This window comes from Zosterops lateralis (assembly GCF_965231275.1).
Source record: "Zosterops lateralis genome assembly, chromosome: 15".
Lineage (NCBI taxonomy): Eukaryota > Metazoa > Chordata > Aves > Passeriformes > Zosteropidae > Zosterops > Zosterops lateralis.
In genome coordinates, this window is record NC_139775.1 from 14,642,818 (window position 1) to 14,670,786 (window position 27,969).

At 46.9% G+C, this 27,969-nt stretch overlaps 1 protein-coding gene across 1 annotated transcript in view; it reads left to right on the forward strand.

The window, feature by feature from the left end:
* XPO6 (exportin 6) overlaps positions 1–27,969 on the forward strand; it is a 50,442-nt gene that overhangs the window by 13,610 nt on the left and 8,863 nt on the right. The window contains exons 2-16 of the mRNA XM_083872166.1: positions 1,942–2,032; positions 3,645–3,757; positions 6,192–6,389; positions 8,793–8,952; positions 9,336–9,413; positions 13,962–14,415; positions 16,390–16,516; positions 17,567–17,676; positions 19,812–19,920; positions 21,235–21,327; positions 23,294–23,363; positions 24,253–24,412; positions 25,457–25,549; positions 26,736–26,880; positions 27,480–27,626. Coding sequence (XP_083728292.1) covers positions 1,942–2,032; positions 3,645–3,757; positions 6,192–6,389; positions 8,793–8,952; positions 9,336–9,413; positions 13,962–14,415; positions 16,390–16,516; positions 17,567–17,676; positions 19,812–19,920; positions 21,235–21,327; positions 23,294–23,363; positions 24,253–24,412; positions 25,457–25,549; positions 26,736–26,880; positions 27,480–27,626 — 2,148 coding nt within the window. The remainder of the gene's footprint in view (positions 1–1,941; positions 2,033–3,644; positions 3,758–6,191; positions 6,390–8,792; positions 8,953–9,335; positions 9,414–13,961; positions 14,416–16,389; positions 16,517–17,566; positions 17,677–19,811; positions 19,921–21,234; positions 21,328–23,293; positions 23,364–24,252; positions 24,413–25,456; positions 25,550–26,735; positions 26,881–27,479; positions 27,627–27,969) is intronic.

Genomic DNA, 27,969 nt, shown 5'->3' on the forward strand with positions numbered 1-27,969 from the left:
GGCTTTGGTTACTTCAGGCAATTTTTCCTTCTTGATCTCCCAAAGAGCCTCAAGAAGTCAAAGAAGAGCAGAGAATGATCTTGGAGGTCCCACTGTGTGTCTTTGTGCCCAAAGTGGCCTTGGGTGCTCTCCAGCCTGGGCTTTTTAGCATAAAATCCTTGTGTTGTGCTCTCTGCTTTATTTTCTCCCTGCTTTTGACATATTAAACATCGTGATCATGATGTTCTGCTTTGGAAGATTGACTGTGTTCCTAAGGAATTGGACTTTCCAAACCACAGTGCTGAAGTCAGTGGAGGACAAAGCAGATACTCAAGATTTGTAAGAGCTCCGTAATTTATTTCCAAAAGCAGGACATAAATCTTGAATCTTGGAAGAGACTTACTGATGTCAACTGCTCTTGCTGAAGAAGGATTGAATTAAGTATTTAAAAATGTCTGAGCCCTTCTGCTCTGTGAAGAACCAAGAGTTTTCCATGGATTGAGGTGATCTTGGTATTGGATGGTAGAAGGTGGAGTGGGAGACTATCACTGCCCTTGGATTGTTGGTTATTTTAAGCCAATTTCCTACTATTTCTTGATAAAATAGTCCTTGATTTCTAGAGCAAGGCTTTAAAAAGCAAGAAAAAAAAGGAAAAAAGCAGAGCAGGAAGAGGAAAGGTAGGATGGAATTCAGTATTCCTTTGTAAATGGAAATGTTTGGTGTCCTGCAGAGCATCCTCTTGCAGCTGCTGGAGAGCAGAGCCCTCACTGTGGAGTTTCTGGGAGTTAATCCAGTGAGGAGGGGCTCCTGCTGCTTGGCCCTTGGGAAAACTGCTGTGCATGGAAATGGGAATTAGCAGAAACCTGGAGTGTTTCTGCAGGATGTCTCACATGCTGCTCTCTGCCAGGCACAGCTTTTGTTTCTGGTTTGGGATTTTTTTTTTTTTTTTTTTTTTTTTTTTTTTTTTTTTGAGGGAGAAGTTTCAGTTTTCTTAAATGTTTACTTCGTTCCTGTGCTTGAAGGTCTGGGTTTGAATCTTGATGCATTTATTATTGATAACATGGGTTGAAAACATTGGAGACACAGGCATGGCATGGTCTGTGCTGTAGCAGGGCTGTTTCTAAGGTTACCTTGCCAGAATAAAATCATCCCAACTCCAGAGTGCTCCAAAACTACAGCTGGATGCTAATCTTGATAATTTCTTTAGGACTTAAAACTGTAATGATTTCCAAGAATAAAACCTAAACTTGAGGGGAGTGCTGTTCTTCTTGAATCAGATTGCTGAATTACTGGTATATTGCTTTTTAGAGTGCTGGAAATCCCTGAATTTTCCAAGCTTCCTGAGTAGCAGGATGGCACCAAGGCAAAGACAGGAAGAGGTGTCAGGGGGAATAATTGAGGTTGGAAAAGACCTCCAGGATCATTGAGCCCAACCTGTGACCCATCCCCACGTTGTCACCAGCCCAGAGCCCCAAGTGTCACATCCAGCCCTTCCCTGGACACCTCCAGAGATTGGGACTCTGCCACCCACCCAGGCAGCCCATTCCAATATCTGATCACCCTTTCTGGGAAGAAATTCCTCCTGATGTCCATGAGAAATCCTCTCAAAGCTTATCCTTCCCATGATAGGATATTTATGATTTCTAAACGTCTGAAAACATCTTTACTCCAACTCGCTGTCTTTGTGAGAGTTATTTATTGCCTTAAAATTCCTGAATTGCCACCAAAATAAAGGAGTTTTGTTGTATTCTTCTCAAATGAGTAAATGATCCTTCATATCTAAAGCTTTCACATGCAGTGGACAAATCTTGCTGCTCCTTGACACCAGTTTGAGTTCCTGGTAACTTGCCCTGTGCTGGTCCTGCTCGTGTTGGATTTTAGTGTGTCTGTGATGTTCTGATGCCACCCTCCTATGTCAGAGTGGGATTGAATTTTATATTTTCCCTTCAATGTCGTTCCCAGGCATCAGAAGAGGCCTCGCTGCGGGCTCTGGAGAGTCTGATGACGGAGTTTTTCCACAATTGCACAACAAACGAGCGCAAACGTGAGATTGGTGAGTTCCTGCCCCTGCCAGGGGCTGCTCCTGGTGCTGCTCCTGCCCCCCAGCAGTGAGGAGTGATTGTGTTCAGCACAGCTGAACTGGGAAAGGTTTCCATAGTTGGGGTTCTGGGGAATCTAGCAGCTCCTATGGATGATGAACCAGAAATGTTTCCTCTGTGTGTCCTGGGAAACCTCTGCCTGGAGATGGATTTCAGTATTAGGAATGCAAAGTAAAGCTGTCCCAATTCTTGTGGAATGACAGGCAGGAATAACAGCAATGCCCTTTGGGTGGGGTTATTAAATATGTCCTGAAAGGCAGCAGAGATCCTGCCAGGTGCTCTCTGGTGATTGTAAAGAGGCAGATTCCTTTTATTCCCAAACAGCCATGGAGATGCCCCAAGGGCTGGAGCCCCTCTGGAGCCAGGCTGGGAGAGCTGGGAGTGCTCAGAATAGAAGGATCCAGGGAGAGCTCAGAGCCCCTTCCAGGCCTTAAAGGGGCTCCAGGAGAGCTGGAGAGGGACTGGGGACAAGGGATGGAAGGACAGGACGCAGGGAATGGCTTCCCACTGGCAGAGGACAGGATTAGATGGGATATTGGGCAGGAATTGTTCCCTGGGAGGGTGGGCAGGCCCTGGCACAGGGTGCCCAGAGCAGCTGTGGCTGCCCCTGGATCCCTGGAAGTGTCCAAGGCCAGGCTGGATGGGGCTTGGAGCAGCCTGGGATGGTGGAAGGTGTCCCTGCCCATAGCAGGGGGTGGGATGGGATGAGCTTTAGGGTCCTTCCAACCCAAACCATTTTGGGATTGTTCATCATGCCAAAAGTGTCATCAGCACGGAGGACTTGTCCCAGAAATCCTGTAAAATAAACAACACAAAGTTTTTGTTGTGGTGTTTCCAACAGTGATCTCCTGCTGTGGAAAAGGTAATCCCTCATTTTCCTGCTTAAATTGCAGGAGAGAAAACAATTATTTAAACCTTAAATTTGCTCAGCCTGTAAAGCAGCCCTGGTTGCTTTTCCCTTTGTCACACTGTCACCTCATGAGAGATGACCAAACCCTGTCCTGAGTGTTCAGGGAGGTTTCTGACACTCTGAGCTTCCACCAAGTCAGCAGCTCTTGGAGCTGCATTAAAAGCAGGTGGGTTTGGAACACTGTGCTCTGGAGTGTTCCTACTCTCTCACAATGACCTGAAATCCCAGCATTTGGCTTTTACAGATAAAATAACAGTGCTCATAATACAATTGCTGTGTGATTTGTTTTAATATTCACCTCTTATCTACTGCGGTATTTATGTCAAAACTGATTCTAAAATGACACATCTGTTTTGTTTTCATTAAAGCCTGTTGTTACTTCGCTTTAAACACTATAGAATGTGATTTTATTATATTTTTTTGCCCTCCTCCAGGTTGAGTCATTCCCTGAACACAGGGTCTCTTCCCTGCTCAGTTGTTTTTCTATCACTATACGTTGTTATGGCTTTGTTTACAGCTAAAGAATTTCAACGGAATATTTTTTTACATCAAAGTCAAATTAAAACTGAAGTACATTTAAAAATAATTTTTTTATTATTATTATTTATTTATTTATTTATTTTAATTTTTTTTTTTTGGTTTTTTGTTTTTTGCAGAGGAGCTTTTAAATAACTTTGCCCAGCAGATAGGAGCCTGGAGATTCTGCCTGTACTTCCTGTCCAGCACAAGGAATGATTATGTGATGATGTACAGCCTGACAGTGTTTGAGGTGAGGGCTGAGCTCTGCCTGCTGCAGTTTTATCTGGCAATCGATTTTTTTTTTTTTTTTTCTTTTGAGGGGGGAGAAAATGTTTGTCTGAAATGGCATCCCTGGTAAGTACAGTGATAAAGGATGCTTTTATTGCTCTCTGCCAGAGAGGTTGCTTAATGGCAGGACTAGAGTGGGAGAATATGAATCTTTTGTACACAAATTGAAGAATTCATTTCCTGGCATCTCTAAGCACAAATTACCTCCAGTTTCAGAGGCTGCTTGAGTTTTCTGCACGATGCTTTTAAGGGTGTTATTGCTTTTATGCTGTTTTTATGATCAGAAATATGGGGGTGATTACCTGCTCCTGGCTCCTGCAGGCTTTGAGTACTCAGAGGGAAGGCAAACTCGCTTTTATTTTTCTGACATTTTGTACTTGTGGTTGGTGCTCTTGAACTACATCCTGCAAACTTGTGCTGGTTGGAGCAGTGAGGTCTCTGTTAGGCAGCCACATCCCACTCTTCACCTACTTATAAAAGAACAAAATTTGGGTTAAAAGCCTTGATATTGATCTACTGGAATAAGCAAAAGTATTGTGTGAGCAGCTCTGTTGTCTCACTGATTTCTCAGTGTCTGTCCCTGAGGATGTCCTGGGATTTGATGTCACCTCAGTCTGGGCCATTTGTGTCCTCTGTGTTGTATTTTGGCTGGGTGGGCACTCTGAGCTGTGCCCCTACATCAGAGGGATTTATATTTATATATATTTATATTTTATTTGCACTGGGCCACTTTTTAGATTAGTTACATTTTTAGATAAAAAATTCTGCTCTTAAAGTTGTGTTGTTTTTTACAAATTATCCACATCATTGTTGATTTCTTCTCTTAAATATTCATTTTACTTATTAGGGATTGCAGAGGGAGTCTGGACCCCATCTGCAAATTGAATCTGATTTACTTTCCCCTCAAAAAGGGGATTTCCCAAACTGGATCAGCCAAAGGGATGTGAACACAAAGATCACCCCCAAAACTGCCCAAGGACATGGATTTCCCAAACTCCTTAGGAAGTCAGCAGTGGATTTGGAATAAAACTACTCCTGACCCCTTTCCAGATTGTTTTCACCTCCTGCTTTTTGGAAGAGAAAACATCTTCCCAAAAGCATTTATAGGGAGAAAGCTGCTGCTGGCAGGTGGGAGGAGTAGGACAGAACACAGTGGGTGTGAAAGGATGGATGTTAAAGCTAAAACATCTTCCAGTTTTATTGGGATTCTGAACTTGCAGCAAGGAACCCTCAGCTGGTTGGGCCATTGTTTTCAAGCAGCGCTTGTGGATTTTCTCTGCTGGAAATTTTACCAACTGCTTTGAGGATTTTCTGTATAAATATCCCTGTGTAGCTTCTACTGGGAACTGGTGTCTCTGCAGTCCATCCTCGTGTGGATTGACTATGCATCATCTTCCAGTTTGGGATATTTGAGGTTTCTTCCAACCCAATCCAGGCTGTGATTGTGATCTGCAGCATTCTCTTTCTCCAGGCTGCAGATGGGCACAGACATTGCCTCAGTCTCCTCTCTGGGTTATCCCAAGAGACTCAGATCCTGATGCTCCAGAGCCCTAAATGGGATCAGGGCAGGGAAGCAATTTGCAACTCTGCTTTCCTTTGGATTTTTGTCTGGCTTTAAGTGGGCTAAAAGCTTTCTGTGCAAGTGGTGCCTTGTCACTGCCAGGCACTGCCTGCTCCAGTGACCTTCCAGCTCAGCTTCAGGAGCCTGGGTGGCATCAGAGCTGTGGAAAACCAAACTTCCTTCTAGTTTTTCTTTCCCTGCTTCCTGCACCAAGGCTGTGCTTCCCTCTTTAGAGGAGAAACCCTCAATGCCCAGGGTTAAAAGGTAGAGGAAATGGTTCTGTAGTTCTGCTTAACCCAAAACCAGTCAGACCAGTAACTCCAGCTCCATTGTGGCACTGCCAGTCCTGGGCCATGAGATGCAGCAGCTCTGCCAGATGCTCTGTCCTTGCTTTATGTTGTTCAGCCTGGAGAAGAGAAGGCTCCAGGGAGACCTCAGAGCCCTTTCCAGTGCCTAAAGGGGCTCCAGGAGAGCTGCAGAGGGACTTGAGATAAGGGCCTGGAGTGCCAGGATGGGGCAGAATGATTTTCTACTGCCAGAAGACAGGGTTAGATGGGATATTGGGCAGGAATTGTTCCCTGGGAGGGTGGGCAAGCCCTGGCACAGGGTGCCCAGAGCAGCTGTGGCTGCCCCTGGATCCCTGGAAGTGCCCAAAGCCAGGTTGGAGCAACCTGGGATCATGGGAGGTGTCCCTGACCAGAGCAGGGAGTTGGAACAGGATGATTTTCAAGGTCCCTTCCAACCCAAATCTGTGAAATTCCTGATTCTCTCAGTGTTTCACCTCAGCCAGGCGTGTCCAGGATGAGCTCATTTGTGATGCCCATTGCTTTTCCAGAACCTGATCAATAAGATGTGGCTGGGGGTCCCATCCCAGGACAAGATGGAGATCAGGAGCTGCCTGCCCAAGCTGCTGCTGGCTCACCACAAAACTCTGCCTTACTTCATCAGGAACAAGCTCTGCAAAGTCATCGTGGACATCGGCCGCCAGGACTGGCCCATGTTCTACCACGACTTCTTCACCAACATCCTGCAGGTAAGAGGTCTGGCCATGATTGAAGCCAGGTTCTCCCTTAAAAACATCATTTTGTTTCCCTTAATAGGGATTTCTTTTGATGAAGATTAAATAGTAAATGTTGCTTTGTAAATTCCTTTTTGATTTTTGTCGTAACCCTCGACTTTTTCCACGTTACCTTTCTCTCCATTGTTAAAAGTGTTTTGAGCAAGGAACAATACTCTGCCACAAATATTCACTTTGAATTTTAAATATTATGGGCTGGTTCTTGAAAATACAAGGAGTATGGGTTGTTCTTTAAACAAAAAAAAAAAAAAAGCCAATAAAATGATGGACGTGTCACTGATTCTCAAAAGGGCAATTTTCAATTTTTTCCATGGGACTGTTGCAGATTTTTCATCCAACTGCCAAAAACACCCCAAAATCTCTGGTACCTCATCAATAAAGTCTCTAGTGGGATGCTATTATATTAATCCATGTTATTAGCTGGAATGTTGGTTACAAGTCAACATCCTTACAGGGAATCCTGAGCCAGGCTGCTGCTGGAGCATCACCAGGCTGGTGCAAACCTCTTTTTGTTGGGAGAATTTTGTCTCCAGTTCCCTTAAAATTGTTCCTAATTGGCTTAAAGAGGCTGAGTGTAAACTGAAGTGCTACACAGGCTTTTTCTGCTGACATAATTACATGATTTGAATGCAGCAAAGCCCACGGCCAAGCCACAAGGCAGTTATTTAAATCCAAGTCCTTGAGTGGCAGGAGTTTGTTTGTTAAGGCAAATGGATCTAGTATTAATTGCAATATTTTAAAAAGTCCTGTCTTGGCTGCAGAGCTCATCACTGGCTGGTGTAATCACTTTTCTGATTGCTCTGGAGTGGGACATGCTGCAGTTTTTGCTTCAATTGTCAATTTGACAAGAAATATTTGGAGATAACTGTCTCCATGTGGAGTTTTGCCTCTCATTTCACCTGGATCTGGACTGAAAGGCAGCCTGAGCTCCCCTGGCCTTTCTGGCACTCTGGGGTTATCTTAAGGGATTGCAGAGCTCACTTGAGGAATCTATTTTCCCTCGTGAGCTCAGCAGTGGAGGGAAATGTTTCCATAAATTAATTTGTGGCAGACACATTCCTAAAATGTTCAGAGAAAGTGGAAGAAAAACAGTAATGCTGAATTCCAGGGCCTCAACAGAAGGAAGAGTAGCACAGGAGGAGAATGATTTGCTGTTAGAATTGCAGATGAGCCTTGTCTCAGGACTTCTTTCTGAGATCATTTGCAGCATGTTCTTTGTTCTTCAGCATTAAATTGTATCCCAGTACTCTGAGTAGTCTCTAAACCTTTTACTGAACCACTGGAGGGGTGGGGAAGAAAGGTGAATTGGGATATTGTGTTGTCATTGTGCAAAGCCAGTAATTCCACATAAAGTACAGCTTCCTTTGAGGGTTAAAAATTTGTTTAGCCTGACTGAGGTACTGGTAAAACTCCCTGGGTTTGTGAGAAAATATCCTGAGAGACGATTTTCAGTCCCTTCACAATTCACCAACAAGTTGGATGTTTCATTGAGTTCTTTGTCATCTGCTCCTGTGTTTGGAACTTCCTTTCCAAAAGCCCCTTGAAGAGCTTTCAGATGGGCTATTTTCTCCCCAATTATTTCACCAAACTCTGTGTTTTTAGTGGTGTTAACTCAGCCTGGCTCTCCTTTGGAGGGTCAAGGGATCAGGAGCAAAGTCAACCTGTATTACTGAATTATGGCTTCAAGGATTACTTGTAGCAACTGGGATTGGCTTTGGACTTTCTTCTCCCAGTGCCTGAATCTCTTTGGATGTGTCTGGGCAGCAGTGAAGTGAAGAGCAGTGCTGTCCTTCAGCTGGAAACAAAACTTTGTCCCACTTGAAGAAGTCTTTAATATCCCAGAGGCTGATGAGGGCACAAGTCAGCCTTTTGTGCAGTCCTGTTCCAGCATGGGGCAGAAGTTACTCTTTTTGGGGAAAAAAATGCAGTTTACAGTTTGAGACCCAGTAGAGGTGCAAGAGGAGATCAGATCCCTCAGCTGTGGTCTGGTGTCATCTGCTCCTGCCTGCAGCCTTTGGGACATGTGGGAAGGGTGGGATTTTTGGGGAAGGTGTGAGATGTGAGCTGCTGGTGCTCAGGTTGTCCTGGGCAGGGCTGAGGGCAGGGGATGCAGCAGAGAGAAGGGACAGGCTGTTCCTGTGACCATGCCAGCACACAGAATGTGTGCAATGACATTATGAAAGCTCTCTCAAAACCCCAAAGGATTCCCATGGGGCTCGAGCTGTTGCGGCATCAGAGATTCATGTCTGGGGAAATGGAACATATCTGTGACAACTCAAATTGTGAGGCTTTCCTAAACTGTGAGCAATGCTGCTGATCCCTGTGAGTGTTGTCATCACTCTGCTCTTCTCCTCTCAGCTGATCCAGTCTCCTGTGACCACTCCCCTGGGGCTGATCATGCTGAAAACCACCTCGGAGGAGCTGGCGTGTCCGCGCGAGGACCTGAGCGTGGCCCGCAAGGAGGAGCTGCGCAAGCTGCTCCTGGACCAGGTGCAGACAGTGCTGGGGCTGCTCACAGGTACGACTCACACAGTGCCACTGACACCAGTGTCCCCCCTGAGCACCCAAAGGTGCTGCCAGCCTGCCACTCCTGGGGCTGGGAGAAGCAAAATGTGGATTATTGTCCCACCATGATGTGGCGGCGGCTGCTGCTGCACTTGGGACACTCAGCTCTGTTTGGATCAACTTAATATCAACCAACTCATGTAGCAGAGCATCTGTTGAGCTCCCTCCATGAATAAGGATGGAGGTTGTCTTCTCTTAGTGAGCCCAAAGCCATGATGGGGTGGTTTTGTCTCTCTCAGTGGTGTGTTCTGCCAAAGTGCTCCTGCAGTCTGTGCAGTGGTTGTTGGATCAGTGTGTCTTTGAGAAGGAACTTCTGACAGGTCTCTCTTTGGCCAGGTATTCTGGAGAGCATCTGGGATAAGCACAGTGCTACTGCTGCCACTCCACCACCGTCCCCGACCTCAGGAGAAAGTGGTAAGGAAAAGCTACAAAATGGGATTTCCATGTACTTAAACCTGCACTATCAGGCACAGGTTCCTTCCTTTACTGCCTAACCTCTCCTAATAACCCTTTCCCAGAGCTTTTCACAGGCCAACAAATTCCTGATTGGAAAGAAAAACTCGACACGAAGAAACAAATTCAACTGTGGGAACACCCCACAGCAAATGTCATTAAATTGTGCCCACAGAGCTGATTGTTGTCCTCAGATGGCAGAAACCTCCCTGAAGTTTCAATGCAAAATGCTCTAATGACAGTGAATCAAAATAATGGAATTGTTAAGGTCAAAAAAGCTGTCTAAAGTCATCAAGTCCAGCTGTTATTCCAGCACTGCCAAGGCCACCACTGACCCACGTCCCCAAGTGCCAAATCCACATCTTTAAACCTCTCCAAGGGCAGTGACTCCACCACTGCTCTGGGCAGCTGTGCCAGGGCCTGACCACCCTTCCCATGAAGAAATATTCCCAATATCCAACCTAAACCTCCCCTGGCACAACTTGAGGCTGTTTCTTCTCATCCTGTCCCTGTTCCCTGGGAGCAGAGCCCGACCCCCCCTGGCTGTCCCCTCCTGTCAGGGAGTTGTGCAGAGCCACAAGGTCCCCCCTGAGCCTCCTTTTCTCCAGGCTCAGCCCCTTTCCAGCTCCCTCAGCTGCTCCTGGTGCTCCAGCCCCTTCCCCAGCTCTGTTCCCTTCCCTGGACACGCTCCAGCCCCTCGGTGTTGTGAGGTCCAGGACTGGCAGTGCCTCTGCAGTGACAGCACAGGGGACAGTCCCTGCCCTGGTTCTGCTGCCCCCCCGGTGCTGCTCCAGCCCAGGTGCCATTGCCCTTTTGCCCACCTGGGCACCCTTTTCCACTGAGCAGATTTCCAGCCCCTCTTCCCCAATCCTGTGGCCTTGCATGGAGTTGCCATTGTCTCCTGAATTCCAGCTGTTGGCACATCAAAGCCAGTGGAGCAAAACTGAATCCTACCTGGGAAAAGGAAAATAAAGGTAACCAAGTCTCTGTGAAATGGAACAGGGTGCCCAGAGAAACTGTGGATGCTCCATCCCTGGAAGTGTCCAAGGCCAGGTTTGATGGGGTTTGGAGCAATTTGGGATAGTGGAAGGTGTCCCTGCCCATGGCAGGGGTGACACTGGATGGACTCTGAGGTCCCTTTCCCACCCCAACTGTTCTGTGATTGTCAAAGTTTGTTTTCTGTCACTTCCTGTTAAACTTCTATGTGTGTGCTTATCTGATTAACCCATTTACATCTCTATTTCTTAGTTACCTCCAAAATGGGGAGCACATTTTTGTGTCCTTGTCCTTGGCACACATTTCCTTGTCCCTGGGACCTTGAACAGTTCCCTGGGAGCTGCAGATCATTTCCTTGTGGCCAGATTGCACCAGGCAGCTCCAGACTGCTGCCTCTGATAAGCTGTTGGCAGTGTTTTTGCTTAATGCTAAACCTTTCACATTGAAGTTTGAGCAGCATTTCGAGTGCTCCTTTCCTGTGGAAGAGCTTAAAACACTTCTGCATTTCTCTACAAACCACAAGCTTTAATGGGAAGAAACGTTCCTTTGGGTTGGCAGGGAGAGAGTGGATTTTGCTGTAGCTGAGGAGGAGTTTGGACAGGAAATATTTACAGAAAAGATCAAAGCTTCTGGTGTCAATTGTCAAGAATGGTGCTGGGGGTAGAACAAATTCTGGGCTGGAAGGTGTTTGTTGGAGGTGTCCCCCAGTCCCCTGGGGCTTGTGCTGAGGCAGCTTTCATCCACCTGTGTGCTCACTCGTGACTTGGGATCATATTTCCCAAACTGGAAGTTGGCTGCACTTCTGTGCTGGCCTTTTCCTTTCTCTCCCCTCTCAGGGAAAATAAACAAAACTTTTCACACAGTGTTTTTTCAAGATAATTGCTAAGAACCAGGAGCACACTGGCAGTGCCTTTTTTGCCTGTGCAAACTTGTTTGTGTGAAACTCTCTGAGTTTTATTTTTTTTTTGTGCTGTGTCTTTGCTGTCTCCGTGTTAAAACTGGTTGTGCTTCCACTTCCTGAAGTCACAGAATCACTAAGGCTGGAAAAAACTCTGAGATTATTGAGTCCAACCATTAACCAGCACTGCCAGAGCCACCACTAAATAATGTCCCCAAGTGCCACATCCGTGTGGCTTTTGGACACTTCCAGAGATAATGATTCCACCACTTCCAAAAGGAATGCAAAGTGCTTCCTTCTGATCCACTGTTTGTTCATTTTGTGTTCCCTGAGGCTCAATTCATGCAGGACTCAATTCCTGTGTGCTGGTGACTCTTGATTGTTTTTATTGCTCAAGTGAGGCCACCACCCTTTATTCTTTCCATTCAGGTGAGATTAAAGCTGTTCCAAGAGGAAAAACAAGCTCCTCTGAGTCCCCATAAATGTTTAATATCTTCCATGGGAGCCCAAATCTCTTTAAGACCTTAGAAAACCTCTGCTTCCTATTTTTCATTCGCACAGGGAAGTGGAGTGAAATGGTTACTTGCAAGTCTTGCATAGGTTTTAAATAGCACTTGGAGACATTAAACTCATTTCTCACATCACTTAAGCAAAGGAACTCTGATAATATCCCGAGCTGGACAACATTTGAGTTACTGCCATGGTGTAAGATTTACTCAGCAACAGGCTCAGCCTCCAAATGTTGTCCTTGCATGATTTATAGCACATTTCCTGATGAATCCCTTCCTCAGGAATATTCACTCACCTGTAGCAAACAAATGAGTAGCAGAAATGTTTGTGGCTGCTCTCCTGCTGCAGAACCAGCCACTGGGAGTTCTCTCCTTTGGCCTGAATGCAGCTGATACTGTGAATTTGCCACCTTTTTGCAAAGACACTGAAAATCCCTGAACCTCAGAGCTCCAGTGATTTAACTGCATGCAAAGCACTTGAACCAACTGTGTGAGTTACAGGAATTTAATTGTGAATTTCAGGTGTAGATGGATTAAAAGATGAGAATCTTTAATTCAGGGGGTCTGGAAAAGCACAAACACAGCGGGGTTCAGTGCTAAGATTGAAGATTGAAGGGTGGGATTGTCTTGCTCAGCCATAGCCATGATGCCTTTGGTTTCTGAAGTGCAGGAGAAAGAAGCAGTGATAAGGCTTGGCAGAGAATTATGAATTTAGTGATGTAAAACATCAATCTCGGTGAGAAATGAAGATTTAGGAGGAATGTGTTCATCACTCAGGCTCTTGTGTACGTTGGGAGTAGATCAGTAAATCATAGCTGTTGTTCTGGCACTGCTGGTGTGTCAGGATGTTTCACTTCCATAAAAAATCGCTCAGATTCTCTGAGATTCTGTAGAGCAGCAAGTGCCAGATTTTTTTAAAGATTGAGAGATACTTGAGGGAGGGAAATGTACTGAACAACATGGGGAGGGTGAATAGTTTTGCAGCAGGTGGAAGCCTGGAGATTGTGCGCAGCATCTGTTTTAAAGGCAGCCTGGCTGGGGCTGGCCCTTGGATTCCAAATCTTTTGAGGAAGCAAAAGCCATCAGGGATAAGGGAATCTCTGGGTTATTGATGGCTTGGTTAGAGGTGGGAGATGAGAGGTGCGTGCAGGATTACCTTTAGAGCTTCTCCACATCATTCTGCAGGGAATTCACAGCAGCAGCATCAGGAATGGTTCCCTGCTGTGCTGCTCTGTGGAACTGAGGCTCATCTGCACCTTGAATAGTCCCTGCAGTTCAGCTCTTTCAGTATCAGTATCAGAAGCTTTGTAGAAGGGCACTAAAGGTGCTGGAGGGGTTTGAGTGGCTTCCCTGTAAGTAACAACAGAAGTAAAACCTTCTCTCTGTCAAAGAAACTGAGCAGGAGCTGTTAGAAACCTGCTGGCACAAAGAAAGTGAAAGTAGGGTTTACTTCTGTTCCATGTTTGGGTAGAAAGTGAAACTAGGAGCTGGCATACCCCAAACAAAGCAGCTTTGTGGTGCAGCTGTGGAACTCTGCCATGGGATATTGCACATATTAACTTTATATGGCTTCAGGTGGAGGCTGGAGGAAGTCATGAAAGATAAATCCTGAGGCTGTGTCAAATTTTTCAGACTCCACCTTTCTTGGGAAGCCTTTGTCTCACAAAGGTGTGGTTGGGAGCTGGGGGTTGTGCTCTGTGCCTGCCCTGGCATTTGGTCCCTGGGCAGAGGAGCTGCCCTGACTGAGCGTTTTGGTGTGACTGGGAACATCACCACGAGTGTCACAGGCCAGCACTGACTCTGCCACATTCAGTGTGACAGGGATGTGCCAAACTTGTGTCAAGGATGTTCAGCCTTGTGGAGGGATAGTATTTTATAATAAATTCCTAAAACACACCCCATGGCACTGTATTTCCTAAAATACCACGAGTGCCCTGCCTGGTAAGGCCAGCAGGGTTGTGTGAGGTTAATTCCTGAGTACACAAATCACCAATTCCTCTCAGACAAATAACCTGCTGAATCACAGGATGTTCTGGGCTGGAAGGGATCCACAAGGATGATCAGAGTCCATCTCCTGGCCCTACCTCACACCTCTCTCTCCCCCAGGCGACCTCTTGAGTAGCCTCTTGCAAAGCCCCAGCGCGGCCAAACTGCTGAACCAACCCATCCCCATCCTGGACACGGACAGCGAATACATCTGCTCCCTGGCTTTGGAGTGCCTGGCACACCTCTTCAGCTGGATCCCCCTGTCCACCAGCATCACCCCATCCCTGCTCACCACCATCTTCCACTTTGCGCGGTTCGGCTGCGACACGCGCGCCCGCAAGATGTCGGCGGTGAACGGCAGCAGCCACAACTCGGTGCTGGGGCAGGAGCGGGGCCGCCTGGGCGTGCTGGCCATGGCCTGCATCAACGAGCTCATGTCCAAGAACTGCGTGCCTATGGAGTTTGAGGAGTACCTGCTCCGAATGTTCCAGCAGACTTTCTACCTCCTGCAGAAGATCACCAAGGAGAACAACGCGCACACAGTGAAGAGCCGGCTGGAGGAGCTGGATGAGAGGTAGGAAAGGCTCATCTGCAGTGCCCCCAGGGGTTTATGTTTGCTCTGAAGGGCTGTGGGGTTTGTGCATGGTGTGTCTGATGGCTTTTTTTTCAGAGTGCTGAGCCAGGATAGCTGGATGGAGAGGTAGGTGTGCCCAGGTAAGGGCTGGGTGCTTTGGGTTTGTGCTCCTTGCTGTCACTGTCCCCCTTGGTTGCTGTTTGACTGCAGGTTTGAGGTGGCACCAGAGCTGAACTTGTTGTCACAAAACACAGAAGAGGCTCAGTGAGGTAAAGGCACTGCAGTGTCCCCTCTGTCCTCTCTGGTCGGTATCTGCCACTCTGCCCAAACCACACATCCTGCCAGTCATGACTTGGGAGAAAACAGCAGAAGCTTCCTGCCCTTCATTGAGCCACGACCATTTCTGATTATCTTTTAATTTATTTTTGAACAGCACCAAACACAACTTGGGGAGCTCTGCTCGGTGGGGAATGGCTCCACTTCCAAGGCTTCCCAAAGCTTGGCTGGAGGCAACAGGGAAGCAGCAGCACCTTGGGAAGGAAGCTGTGTATTCTCATTTTCCAGGGTGTTACTGCCACCTTTTGTTCCCTAGCACAGCTCCACTCTCTTATGTCAGATATTCCTACTTGTAGGGGACAGAGTGAGACTTGCTGTTGTGCTGAGTGGCTCAGGCTGGGTGTTGGCAGGGTGGGGACTTGGTGCTGCCTCTTGTCACAGGGCTCTGACAGTGGCAGAGAGGTTGTGACTGTGTGAAAGTGCTGAGTATCTTACTACGGGTACACAAAGGTGGAAATTAAATTTCCACTCAGGAGATAAAAACGTCCAGGAAAAAAGCTCTGGGTTAATTTGTAGAGAGGACTTGCTGCAGAATTCTCCTTTTCCATATCCTTAGATAAAGGTGTAATTTTGGTGTGGTAAATCCAGACTCACAGGGAATTCTGCTGGCTCATTTTTGCTGGCTCTGACTTGTGTCACTCTCTGCCTCGAAATGAGACATGTGGGAATGTGCCACCTTTGCCTGCAAGGCACAGAGAGCCAGGAGTTCCCCTCTGGATTTCAGAAAAGCTCTCCTGGAAACCCACAACCTTCTGTTTAACTGTTTTTTCTTTTATGAACAATATCAAGCAGGAGGGCCTGGAGCTGTGCTGGCCTGGGCAGAGATGGTGTTGCCATTCCCTGACATTCCTCAGACCTGTTATCCACAAGAGATAACAGTGTTTGAGATGGGAAACCCCTTTTATTCATTGCTGAGGTCTGAAACAGGGATGGCACCAAGATGTTTTGGGGACTGGAAAAGTCCAGTTGGCTTCTGGGGGAGTGGAGCTTTCTTTTCTCCTTGTCTTCTCTGTGGAAAAGGCCATGAGGATTTTCCTTTTGTCACTTAAGGGCACAGCTGAACTTTTTGTGTCCAAAATTAAAGGACTGAATTAAAGTGTCATCCTGGCTTAGAGTAACAAAATCCTGAACAAAAAGGAGCACTGAAGAAGCCCCATTCAGTAAATGGGTGTGATGAGAACCTGCAGGCCCTGGAGTCCTTCCTTGCCTTCCTCTTGTGCTGCTGGTTATTTTTGTTGTGTTAAAAATCAGTCTGAACACTTTGGATCTGCCAGGCTAGTCCAGGAAAGAGTGAGTTCAAATTGCCTTTTCCTTCATTTGTGTGACGATCCAGGCAATGGCTCAGTGGTTGGAGAAAGGGACTGGGGGCCAAGGAGGAATATTTATCTGAATATTAAAGTTGCTTTTGACTAGATTGTCTTTTCTGCTGTTTCAGGTGTTAATGGAGTGAAGGGTTGCCCATCCTGTAGGTAATTGTTGCAGGGCTTTATATTTTAATCATTCCACTGCTGCTTAATTGTAACTTTGCTTTGAATGAGAAGATTCTGAGTTGCTTCTATCACTATTTCAATGAAATTACTTTCCCTTGGGGCACCTTTCCTGTTTTTTTTCTCAGTGCTTTCTCCTTTTCCCTTGTAGCTACATTGAGAAGTTCACAGATTTCCTCCGTCTCTTCGTGAGCGTCCACCTCCGAAGGATCGAGTCCTACTCCCAGTTCCCTGTGGTTGAATTCCTGGCCCTGTTGTTCAAATACACTTTTCATCAGGTACAGCCCCACCTCCTTATTTCTCCCAGTCTGTCCAGGGAAACACTTTGTTTGCCCCAGTCAACCCAAAAAAAAAGAATTTACTGGTTTTACTGGCACTTCCCAGTGCTGCTGAGGACTTGGAAATGGCTTAATGTGCTTTTGGATTTAGCTGGAGACAAAGGTCACAGATGGTGACCCTGCAACAAAAGAACTTGTCTGATGTTTAACTTTGCTTCTGCTTTAAATTTTTTCTAGTCCTTAGAATGGACAGTGTTGGAAAAGTCTCTCAGATTTGCTTGGTTTGTGTTTGGGGATGCTGTTATTTGTCTTCAATCTGTGGCTTTCTTGTAGCTTTTAGTTTTTGTGTTAAAAACCCCCAATCCCTGTGGCTTTTAGGTTGGTTTTACCTTGCTGTAGAAGCTGTCAGTGCAACTCAGCCCCATTTACACAGGAATAATGTCAAGGAAACGGCTTTATAATATCACAGAATCATGGAATGGGGCAGAAGGGACCTTAAACCCATCCAGTGCCACCCCTGCCATGGGCAGGGACACCTTCCACCAGCCCAGGCTGCTCCAAGCCCCATCCAGCCTGGCCTTGGACACTTCCAGGGATCCAGGGGCAGCCACAGCTGCTCTGGGCACCCTGTGCCAGGGCCTGCCCACCCTCCCAGGGAACAATTCCTGCCCAATCTCCCATCCAGCCCTGTCCTCTGGCAGTGGGAATCCATTCCCTGTGTCCTGTCCCTCCATCCCTTGTCCCCAGTCCCTCTCCAGCTCTCCTGGAGCCCCTTTAGGCCCTGGAATGCTGGAAGCTGAAGTAACAAGCCATGAGATGGATTAATGCTGAGACCAGCCTTGTAATTCCTCATTTCCTGCCCTTGTACAAAAGCTCTTGCTCATCTTTTGACGGCTCTGAATCTCCCCAGTGGCATCATCCCAGAACTGTTTCAGTAAAGCAAGAACCTCTTCCCATAAATTGAAATGGATGTTAATTCCTGTTTTCATTGTGTGAAATCCATCTTGCCATAGCTTGTGGTACTCATTGTGAATTTTGGTGTCTTTTCAGCCTACACATGAAGGTTACTTCTCTTGCTTGGACATCTGGACACTCTTCTTGGATTATCTGACCAGCAAAATCAAAAGTCGCCTGGCAGACAAAGAAGCAGTGCTCAACAGGTGAGGGCTGGGGAGCTGCCAGGGTGGAATCATGGAATGGCTTGGGTTGGAAGGACCTTAAAATTTATCTCATTCCACTCCTGCCATGGGCAGGGACACTTTCCACCATCCACAAGCCCCATCCAACCTGGCTGTGGACATTTCCAGGGATCCAGGGGCAGCCACAGCTCCTCTGGGCACCCTCCCCACCCTTCCAGGGAATAATTTTTTCCTACAACAGCAAAGAGACTTTGTGGTCATCATGAAAGAGCTGTAAGAAATAAGCTACTGCTTGCAGCAGCCTCCTGTGTGGTTGAGTCCTTTATTTTTTCTAAAATCTTGAAGCATAAAAAGCGTAAACCTCAGCTTTTCACAGTCATTCACAAGAATTCAGGCTGAGCAGGTTTGGGTAGACAAACTGTCACTTACATATGTTGTGTGCGAACCTTGCAGGCAGAGGAAGGAAGCTTTGTAGTCTAAAATAGAACTGGAGCACATTTTAGCACCAAATTAGAGGAGGAAACTACAACACAAGTTGCTTACTTAGTGTTCACACAGCTCATACAGCTAATTAATTAATTAGGAAACAAATTTCATTTAATTAAGATTTTAAATTTCCTCTTTAAATAGAGGATGTGTTTCTCAGAAAGATGGAAATGGAAGCCAGAAGTTGCACTTGCTTACTACTGTGTGTATTAATTACAGCAGTGGTTGGCAGCTCTTCCTTGGCAAATGCTGACCCTGAAAGGGATGAGTTTTGTTTGAGAAGAGTCTCTTTGCTGCCACTTTAAAAATCTGGTGAATATCCTGGTGAGTTGTTCAGGTTTTTGAGGTTTAAAAGCACCATGGTTTGTGCCTTGTTTAGTTCTGCTGAGTGCAGAAGGAAGATCCTTTCCCTTAAGCCCCCTGAACAGCAGCAGTAGGTTTTTAAAAGCCATCCTGACATCATAACCACAAGGAAAAGTGGAACTGCTGTAGGGCAGACAGCTCCTCCTTTCACATGGGAACTGTGGGGTTTGAATTTCTCAAGAAGTCAATTTTTGGGTTGGAACTTCATGATTTGCTCCTGTACCTGCCCAACGTGTGTGTTGTGTTGGGCTCACTCATCTTGTGGAGAAAATGGTAACAAAAAGCTGGCTCTGGGTCTGTCAGGCTACAAAATCATAAACAAAGCTTGTGAGTGTTTGGGGCTGTGCTGTTTTTGAGAGCTGCCTGTCCTCTGTGACAGCTCTGACATCTCCACGTCCCCGAGCCGTGGGAACTGTGAGCTGGGCAGTCTGGGAGTGGTTACACCACAGGGGCACAGAGGACATTTCCTGTCCTGTGGTTCAGAGACTTTGCATTTTGTACACAGTGCCACTTTTACCGCTGGAGAAGTTGCCAAATGCAAGGTTACACCACCTTGCCCAGAGCTTGCAGCTGCCTGTCACATCTGACACTTGCTTTGCCTCATGCCCTGTGTCTGCTACTCTTTTTTAAGGCCTGTTTTTCCCTAGAAAAAAACCAGGATTTTTTCTTAATGAGGCCCCAGCTGTTTTGAGAAAGAGTTTTTTTTTTTTAAGGAAAAGTCAGACTAACTCTGCTTGAAATCCCTGAAGTTTGGGTGTTGTGGCACCAGGAGACTCTGCTGAGTTTGCAGCTTGGCATTATTTCTGTTGGCTCTCTGGTGTGCTCTGAAGAGCTCCTAGAGGTGCAGGGATATCTCAGTGATGTTCCTACAGTGTGAGCAGGAAAGGGGCTGCCTTTGTTTCAGGAGAGAAGGGTCTGAATTTCAGTGTTGGAGAAGGGGACAGCAGCACAGACAGGCTCAAGGTCCCTCCTCTGTTCCTCATTCAGTGCCCAGAGCAGCAGAGGCTGCAGAGGACAGCCCAGGCTGTGACAGGCTCTCTTTGTGGACACCTGATGTTGTTCCTGGCAAGCTGTTCCTGCTTTTCCTGTTTTGAACTCTGGGGCTGTTCCCATTGCTGCCAATCCTCCCTTTCCCTTCCAGAGGGATTTTGAGTATTGCCAAGGCTGTTTCCTTACAGGTACCTTGTGACCTGAAATGAGCTGATACCTCAAATCCCAGGAGCTGCTTGGTAAAACTGTTCTGATTTAGATTCCCTTTGCTGGGAGGGTTTTATCCAGCTCTCTGTGTGTCTCCCTGGTGGCTGCAGGTACGAAGATGCCTTGGTTCTGCTGCTGACAGAGGTGTTGAACCGGATCCAGTTCAGGTATAACCAGGCACAGCTGGAGGAGCTGGATGACGAGACCCTGGATGATGATGTAAGGAGCAGAGCCACATGTGAACCCTTGCACTGCTGGCTCCTGGAGTGGCTTTTTCACACCTTGTACATGGGAATATGGGCTAAACAGCTGTTTGTTCCCTCCCTTCTGTGTGGGGCTTGAGCTGTGAAACAGCTGCAGATGATTTTCACAAAAAAATCACACTGAAGATGGAACCTTTGGGTTTAACCTTGTTCTTATTGGAGGGAAAAATTTAGATCCTTACATTCTGATTGTCAGAGGTATTAGATACCCATGTCTGGACACCTTTGGGATTTAAAGTCTTTAATTAGTTTGGAATTAATTTGCTGGTCAATTGGGAATTTAAATGCTAAAATATCTCTGGAGCAAAAGCTTGAAGCTGTGTAGTGTTGGTGCTTGTGTTTAAGTTTTATTTTTCCTAAGTTAATATTGATAAAAATCATTTTGGAGCTGATAAATGTCAAAGTGGAATAGGTGGCCAAAGCCCTGGAAGGGCAGGTCAGCTGGCACAAGAGGGTAGGTGAAGGAGCAGAGGGAATTTTCCATCACAAATGGGATCAGATTTTTAAATTCTGAGGCATTTGAGGGCTGATCACATCTCAGCTTCTGAGCTTGATAGCAGCACCATTTCATAAGCAAAATAAATTATTTTCTTGATTCATTTGACACTTGTGTCATCTGGATAATTAGCTGTCATCCCCCTGTAAAGACCATGTTGGTGTTTGGATGCTTTTCCATGGTGATAATAATGTCACAAATAAGGGTATAAATTATCTAGAGCAGTCCTGATGAAGTTTTCCTTCTGAAACAGCATGGCAAATGATAATACTTGAGCTTTAAGCTTTTAGAACTTTAAGCTTTTGGTATAAAACTTGAAAAGGGTTTTAGTTCATTATTTAAGAACAAAATGAAGTCAGGACATGATGCTGTTGTTTATGTTGCTGTGTGTATTTCTTGTTCCATTTTTACCTTTTCATATTAATGGGCTGTGATGGTACCAGGCAGCTTCTTTCTCAGTCACCTGTGTAGCTGAGCACGGAAAGAGTCTTTTACTGTTAAAATAATTATTTTACTCACCTATCAACTTATTGCCACTCTTTCCCCTCCCTTCTCCTGCACTTTCCCTGTGGTTTTATCAATTCTGTGTGAAAACAGAATGAATTCTACACGAAAATAAGCTCGAATGGAATGTGCTAATTACATTTCTCTAAGGCACTGCTCTGAGTCAGTTTTGGGGGGTTTCTCCTTCCTGTCCCTCCTTTCCCAGTGCCCCAAAATCTCTGTGTCCCCCTGGGAAGGGCTGTGCTCACCCCGTGTCCCCTCTGCCTGCAGCAGCAAACGGAGTGGCAGCGGTACTTGCGCCAGAGCTTGGAGGTGGTGGCCAAAGTCATGGAGCTCCTGCCAACTCACGCCTTCTCCACACTGGTAAGTCCTCCCCAGGCCCAGAGTGCCACGTGGAATGAGCACCAACTGCTTTAGGTTTGTTTGGTTTTTTTTATAGAAGCCTCAGTGCCAAAAAAAAAAAAAAAAAAAAGTAGAGAAATTTGGGGTTGATGCAAAACTTGGCAAGGGGAGATTAGAAATTGAAGAGAGAAAAATTGGTTTTGGCTTCGTTGCATTTCTTGGTGAAGAGAGTGCTTTAGTGTCTAAGTCCAGCTTGGTGGACACTCTTTAGAAGTTCTCACCTCTCAAAGTGTAAACATTTGGCAGCAGCTCCTCTGTGCTGTTAATCTTGGCCTTTATCTCTGAGGCAGGGCTGATTTGGGCAGATAAGTGTCATTATTAGGGCTTTAAAGAGAGAGGAATCTTGATTTTAATTAAAGGCTAGATAAAAATGCTGGAGAGAGGCCTTGGACTATTGGCAAGCAGATCTGATCTGGATAAGTGCTTCTCTTCAGCTGCTGTCACTGCCTTTGGTGGTGTAAAACCTGTCTGGCTTTGTAGCATCACAACAATTTTGAGGAGGAAATCTTGAGGCTGGAAACGTGACTCAGAATTCAGAGCAGTCCAGGTGAGGTTCTGCTGGGTGAGGAGAAAGTGAATTAACAGCAGTGAGATCTCAGCAAGTCATTAATCCTGCTGGGAACGCTGCACACCTCGACCTCTGAACTGTATTCCCAAGCAGCAGAGAAAACTGGGCTGCTGCAGAGGCAGGAGATGCCTGACCTGAAGTGCCTTTGCAGTTGCTTTTTTTTTTTTCTTGAAGCAGGAGAAGGAGGGAACAAAAGCAGAGGCTGCTGTGCAGCTTTGCTGGGAGCAGAGCGGGTGTTTCAGGGAGCAGATGGATCAGATGGAGAAAAGCACGAGCATGTGGCTTCCTTGGAGTAACACATTCACAGGAGGAAGGCTCTGTGGTTTTGTAAACTCCCCTCGGGCACTTATGCAAAGACTCTCCACTGTTAATTAGGCACAGCACGTTGGAAGTTGGGTAGGGAGTGTTTTCCTGAGCCCTGCATTGTTCCCAGCTCTTGTGGACTGGGGAATGTGGGAGGCTCTCAAGCAGTTCCCAGTGCTTCTCCCAGTGGCTGCACTGGTTAGTTTAGGAGTTTTAGCAGTGGCAGATAATTAAAGCAGTGGACAGCAGCTGCCGTTACTCCATCCCATGCTGGGCAAGGAAAGGCTGCAGCTCCTGCTGCTGATGGGTGAGAGAACTTCCCTAAACCAACCCCCAATTTCAACCATTTTCCCCAACAGAAATTAAACAGAGCTCTGCCAGGCTGAAAGGGTTGAAAAACACTCTTCAGCTGAATTATGAGCAGGATCTGGCATGTTTGCTGTCAGTGCTGAGTGATGGAGCTGGGCTGACACTGATCCCACACTGGGGTGCATGAGGACTGTGGTGTTTATTCCTTTGGCTGTTTCCCTGTGGAATTTCAGCTGCTGCAGCCTACAGCTGGCAGAGTGCTGCTGCACTGCTTCCCTTCTGTGCCCTGGTAGAGGCACTGAACTCACCTTTCTGGTTGCATTATGTTTTGGGGGATTTTTAAGTATCACCTTTTGAGAAGGTGATTTTTCCAGGTGAGGTGGGTGAGCACAGAATCACTTCAGACTCTGCTGCTCCTTGGCCTGGGTTGTACCTCCAGCTGTGTATTCCTGGTGCTGTGCCCTCATTTCCACTGTCAGACCATTATCTTGTCAGCCTGATTGCTGGGGTTAGAGGCAAAGGAGAGCTGCCACAGGGGAGTGATATCTGTTTTCCTGACAGCTGTCAGGACCTGGGAAATTGAGGGATGCAGCAGCATCAGCCCTGAGCACATCCTGCCCTTCCTCCAAATGTCTGTCTGAAGGCACTGGGGAGAAATGAGAGAACTCTGCTCTGGCAGAGCAATCAGTAGTTGGGTGTTACTGTCTGCCAAGCCCCAGGATCACCATCAGTTCTTCTCTCTTCCAGTTCCCTGTTCTGCAGGATAACCTGGAAGTGTATCTGGGGCTCCAGCAGTTCGTGGTCACTTCAGGAACAGGTAATAACCCTCCTCTAACACTCCCTCTTTCATCATTGCAAAACCACTCTAGATCTGCTGTGGTGTTGTTTTTTTTGTTTTTTTTTTTTTTCTATATTCTGTGATCCAAACCTTTGTGGTGTCTCATGCTCAGTAGTTAAAACTCCATCAGCAGACAGAAATCTCAAAATACAATTTATTCTTATTGGCTTGGTTCTTCCCTTGTTCTGGTATTTGAAATGAAGATACAAAAGGTGTTAAGAGCAGATGTGCAGCACCAAATACTACAGCTCCTTCCTGAGAAACAAGGGAAGCAGCAGCAGTGAGATCTGCCTGAGGGGAGGTTGTAGCTTAAGGTGATATTGAAATTCCCTGGTGTGACCAGGAAAGGAATCTGTCACACTGGAACTGTAGCCAGCAGAGGGAGTGTGGAAAACCACCTTCTCCAGGTGGAAAACCACCTTCTGCATGTGGAAAACCACCTTTTCCAGAGCTGAGAATGCTGCTGGTGGCAGCAGGAAACAGAAAGGCTCCTGTTTGTGTAGGAATTAACACCATACAGAAAGAAATAAAGGTGTAAAAGGCTGAAATAGTCGTTGACATCTTTATCAGCCTCAGAAGAGCTGAGCTTCCTTTCCAAGCTCCAGTGCTGCAGTGCCTTGGCCAGTGCTGCCATCTGACCTGTGACCTAGTGTTGAGCTCCTTTCAGAAAGAATTCTTGTCATGTAATTAGAATAAACTTTGCATTTCCTGTCACTTTGTCACCAGGTTTCCCATCCCCAAGAGCTGCAGGGATTAATCCCAGAGCTGCCGTGGGTTTTTTCCCTTGTGCAAACAAGGAAATTCCAGCTCTGGAGGGCAGCTCTTGGTGATGTGGCAGGGTTGCTGATGGGCTGGGGTGTCCCTGCAGGTCACAGGCTGAACATCACAGCAGAGAATGACTGCAGGAGGCTGCACTGCTCCCTGAGGGACCTGAGCTCTCTGCTGCAGGCCGTGGGTCGCCTGGCCGAGTATTTCACCGGGGACGTGTTCGCCGCCAGGTTCAACGACGCTCTCACTGTGGTGGAGAGGTGGGTGCAGCCTCTGGCAGCCCTGCAGGCACAGTGACAAAAACAGGCCTTCCTTCTGCCTCCCCTCGCTGTGAGGAGAGGGGTTTGATGGCCACAATGTGGGTTGTAAAACCCACCCAGTGTGGGCAGCATGGGGTTGAGGGTTCTGCCCCTTTGTTCAGGTGAGATCCCACCTGCAGAGCTGCCTCCAATCCTGGGACCCAGCACAGGAAGGAATGTGGAGCTGGAGCCCCTCTGATGTGGAGCCAGGCTGGGAGAATTGGGATTGTTTCAGCCTGGAAAAGAAACAGCTCAGGGGTGACTTGGTTACCTCTTGCAGTAACTGAAGGAGCCATCGGGAAAGATGGAGAGAGACTTTTTATAAAGGCTTGAAGTGCCAGGATGGGGGAAATGGCTTCCCACTGTCAGAGGACAGGGATGGGTGGGATATTGGGCAGGAATTGTTCCCTGGCAGGGTGCCCAGAGCAGCTGTGGCTGCCCCTGGATCCCTGGAATTGTCCAAGGCCAGGCTGGATGGGGGCTTGGAGCAGCCTGGGATAGTGGAAGGTGTCCCTGCTCATGGCAGGAGTGGGATGAGATAAACTCAGTCACTTGAAAACACTGAGGGACTTGTGTTCCAGCATCTGCATTTGAGGCAATGAAATAACAGGTAGAGTTTGATGAAAGTTCAAAACTAAATCACCAAAACCTCCTTTGACTTTGTGATCTTCAGGGTCTTTTCCAACCTTGATGATTCCATGATTCTTCTCTTAAATGAAAAGACCTGTGAAAGCTCAAGGGGCAGACATTTTATTCTTCCTCTCCAAGATACTTAATTAGCACATGGGAGAATTTCAGGCCTTTGCACAGGTTTTATATTTTCATTTCCGTGCAGGAACATCTGACTCGTTCCATTTTATCCCAAACAGTGCACCAAGGCTCTGAATTATTTTAAGCCAAATGGTCAAAATCTCATTTGTTTATTAGCTAAACATTGACACAGACCAGGTACTGGAGCAGATTTGTCCAACCCCTTTTCACTGCCACGTGTGTTTGCTCCTGCAGGCTGGTGAAGGTGACGTTGTATGGATCCCAAATCAAGCTGTACAACATCGAAACCGCCGTTCCCTCCGTGCTCAAACCTGACCTCATCGACGTGTGAGTGTGGGCTGTACACCCAAACTGCTGTGGGAAGGGTTGGATCTCCTCCTGCCTCTGCTGCTCTCACCCTTCCTTGGCAGATTCTCTGGGAATCTGTTGGCAGCTCCCCAAGCAAAGCACCTTTTTCAGCTGATGGAAGTCAAGGCTGCTGCCAGCACACTGGACCAGGCTTTCCTCTAATGGAAGTACCCAGGTCGTTTAAAGGAAAACATGTTTGTGCTGAGAAGGAAAAATGTCCCTTTAAATCAGCTCTGAGAGCAAGCTGGGATTGTGCCCTGAGCTGGTGGCTGTAAAAGCAGGGTAATTAATGAGGAAATAAGTGTTACTACAGTGATATTTTAAAGGAATGGATGCACTGTGTATTGTGTAGTTTATTTATAAATCCAGTTGATGGATTTTTATTTTTTTTTTTGCTGCCAAAGTCAGATCTGTGGCTCAGGTAAAAGAGGTTTTTCCCAGTTGAGGGTTTCAATCCTTGTCTTCCAAGACAAACATAAGGTGTACAAACCATTTCTGGGGCAAACAACTGCCTGCCCTCCAGGCCCTGACATTCAGTGTGAAATCTTGGATCACCTCTGTGACCAGAATTTAAGGTTTGAACACTTGTTCTGGTTTGTAATTGCACCTTTGGCAGCTCCTTGAAGACTCCCACTAGATTTCACCATCTCACTGTATAACTAATGGGATTTCTCCTATTAGTCCCAAGTTAATGGCACTGAAATTTGTGCAGGTGAAGTTGTTTTTATGGGGTTTTTTTCTGGTTTACAGTAATTGGGGAGGTGTTTTCCATGATCTATCAGCAAGGGTTCCCCCTTTTCTCTGTCCCTGAAGAAACAAAATATGATCCATTTTCTAATGGACCTAATTTTGTCCCTAATGCAAACAAGAAAAGAGATGTGGTCCATTTTCTAATACTCGCCTGAGAAAGCAACACTGTCACACATTGAGGGGACACCTCTCTGAAACATCCTGACTCTAATTTCACATGCTAGAAGTGTGATTATGAAGTGTCTTTAGTCAAGTACAGCTGGTGATAACTCGGCTTTATCAATTCACGCCTTTGCTTTGGCGGGTCCAGAACTCAAACCAGGGAGGATTTTTTACAAACCACACTGCCAGATTTGCCTGGAGCAGCACTCCTGTGTCCTGTTGTGGTGCTGAGTGTGTCCCCTGGTGTCCCCAGGCACGCCCAGTCCCTGGCAGCCCTGCAGGCCTACGCTCACTGGCTGGCCCAGTTCTACAGCGAAGTGCACCGGCAGAACCCCGAGCAGTTCATCTCCCTGGTGTCCACGGCGCTGGAGGCCATCACCCCCCTCATCAGCTCCAAGGTACTGCCTCCCCTGGGGGCTGGGGGCTGCTCTCTGCTCAGCTGGGGCAGGCTGGGAGCTGGGGCTGCATCCCAGAGCCACAGGAAGTTCCCAACAGCATCGGGGGTCAGGCTAATATGAGCAAAAGCAACTTTAAAGGTTTTTAAACTCAGTCTAAGTATTTTAGGGATTGAAAGTAGAGTAGTCTCTCTCTCTCTCTTGTGGTATTAAGGGAACTCAGCTATGCTCTGGTTGGCAAATAAATCACAGAATTGTTTAGGAAGAGCTTTCTAAGATCAAATCCAACCATTCCTCCAGTACTGCCACAAGGCCACCACCTGACCCATGTCCCTAAATATCACATCCATATGGTTCTTAAATCCCTCCAAAGGATGGGGACTGCCTTGAACAACCTGTGCCTGACCACTTTTTCCATTAAGAACTTTTCCCAAAATCCAATCTAAACCTCCCCTAGCACAACTTGAGGCCGTTTCCTCTCATCATCCTGTCCCTTTTCCCTGGGAGCAGAGCCCGACCCCTCCCCTGGCTACACCCCAAAGGTCCTGGCAGCTCAGTGACCTGGCTGTGTGTGCTGGTGGGCAGCCCTGTCTATGTCTCAGGTGCAGGAGAAGCTGCTGCTGTCTGCGTGTCACCTGCTGGTGTCCTTGGCCACCACGGTGCGCCCCGTGTTCCTCATCAGCATCCCGGCCGTGCAGAAAGTGTTCAACAGGATCACTGACACCTCTGCCCAGCGCCTTCCCGACAAGGTCAGCCACCTCACAGGGGCCTCAGGTGGGGAGGGATAACCTCAAAAATCAGCTGGAGGGGCAGCAGTCATCTCTGTATTGTGGATAGCCACAAATTACATTTGTATTGTGTGTAATTAATCATTTGTTTCGAGGAGCAGCACAAGGAAAAAATACAGTTGCACCTCTGAGATCTGATTATTTTCTCGTTTTTTGACACCATCCCCAGTTCTGCAGCATCTTTACGTTGATTCTGACCTACTCAAAGAGTTTTTTGTGAAACTCACTTATTTGTACTGCAGGAGCAATGTAAATAATATAAATATGTTCCATTTATAGCACTGACAAGCCACAGGGCTGGGAT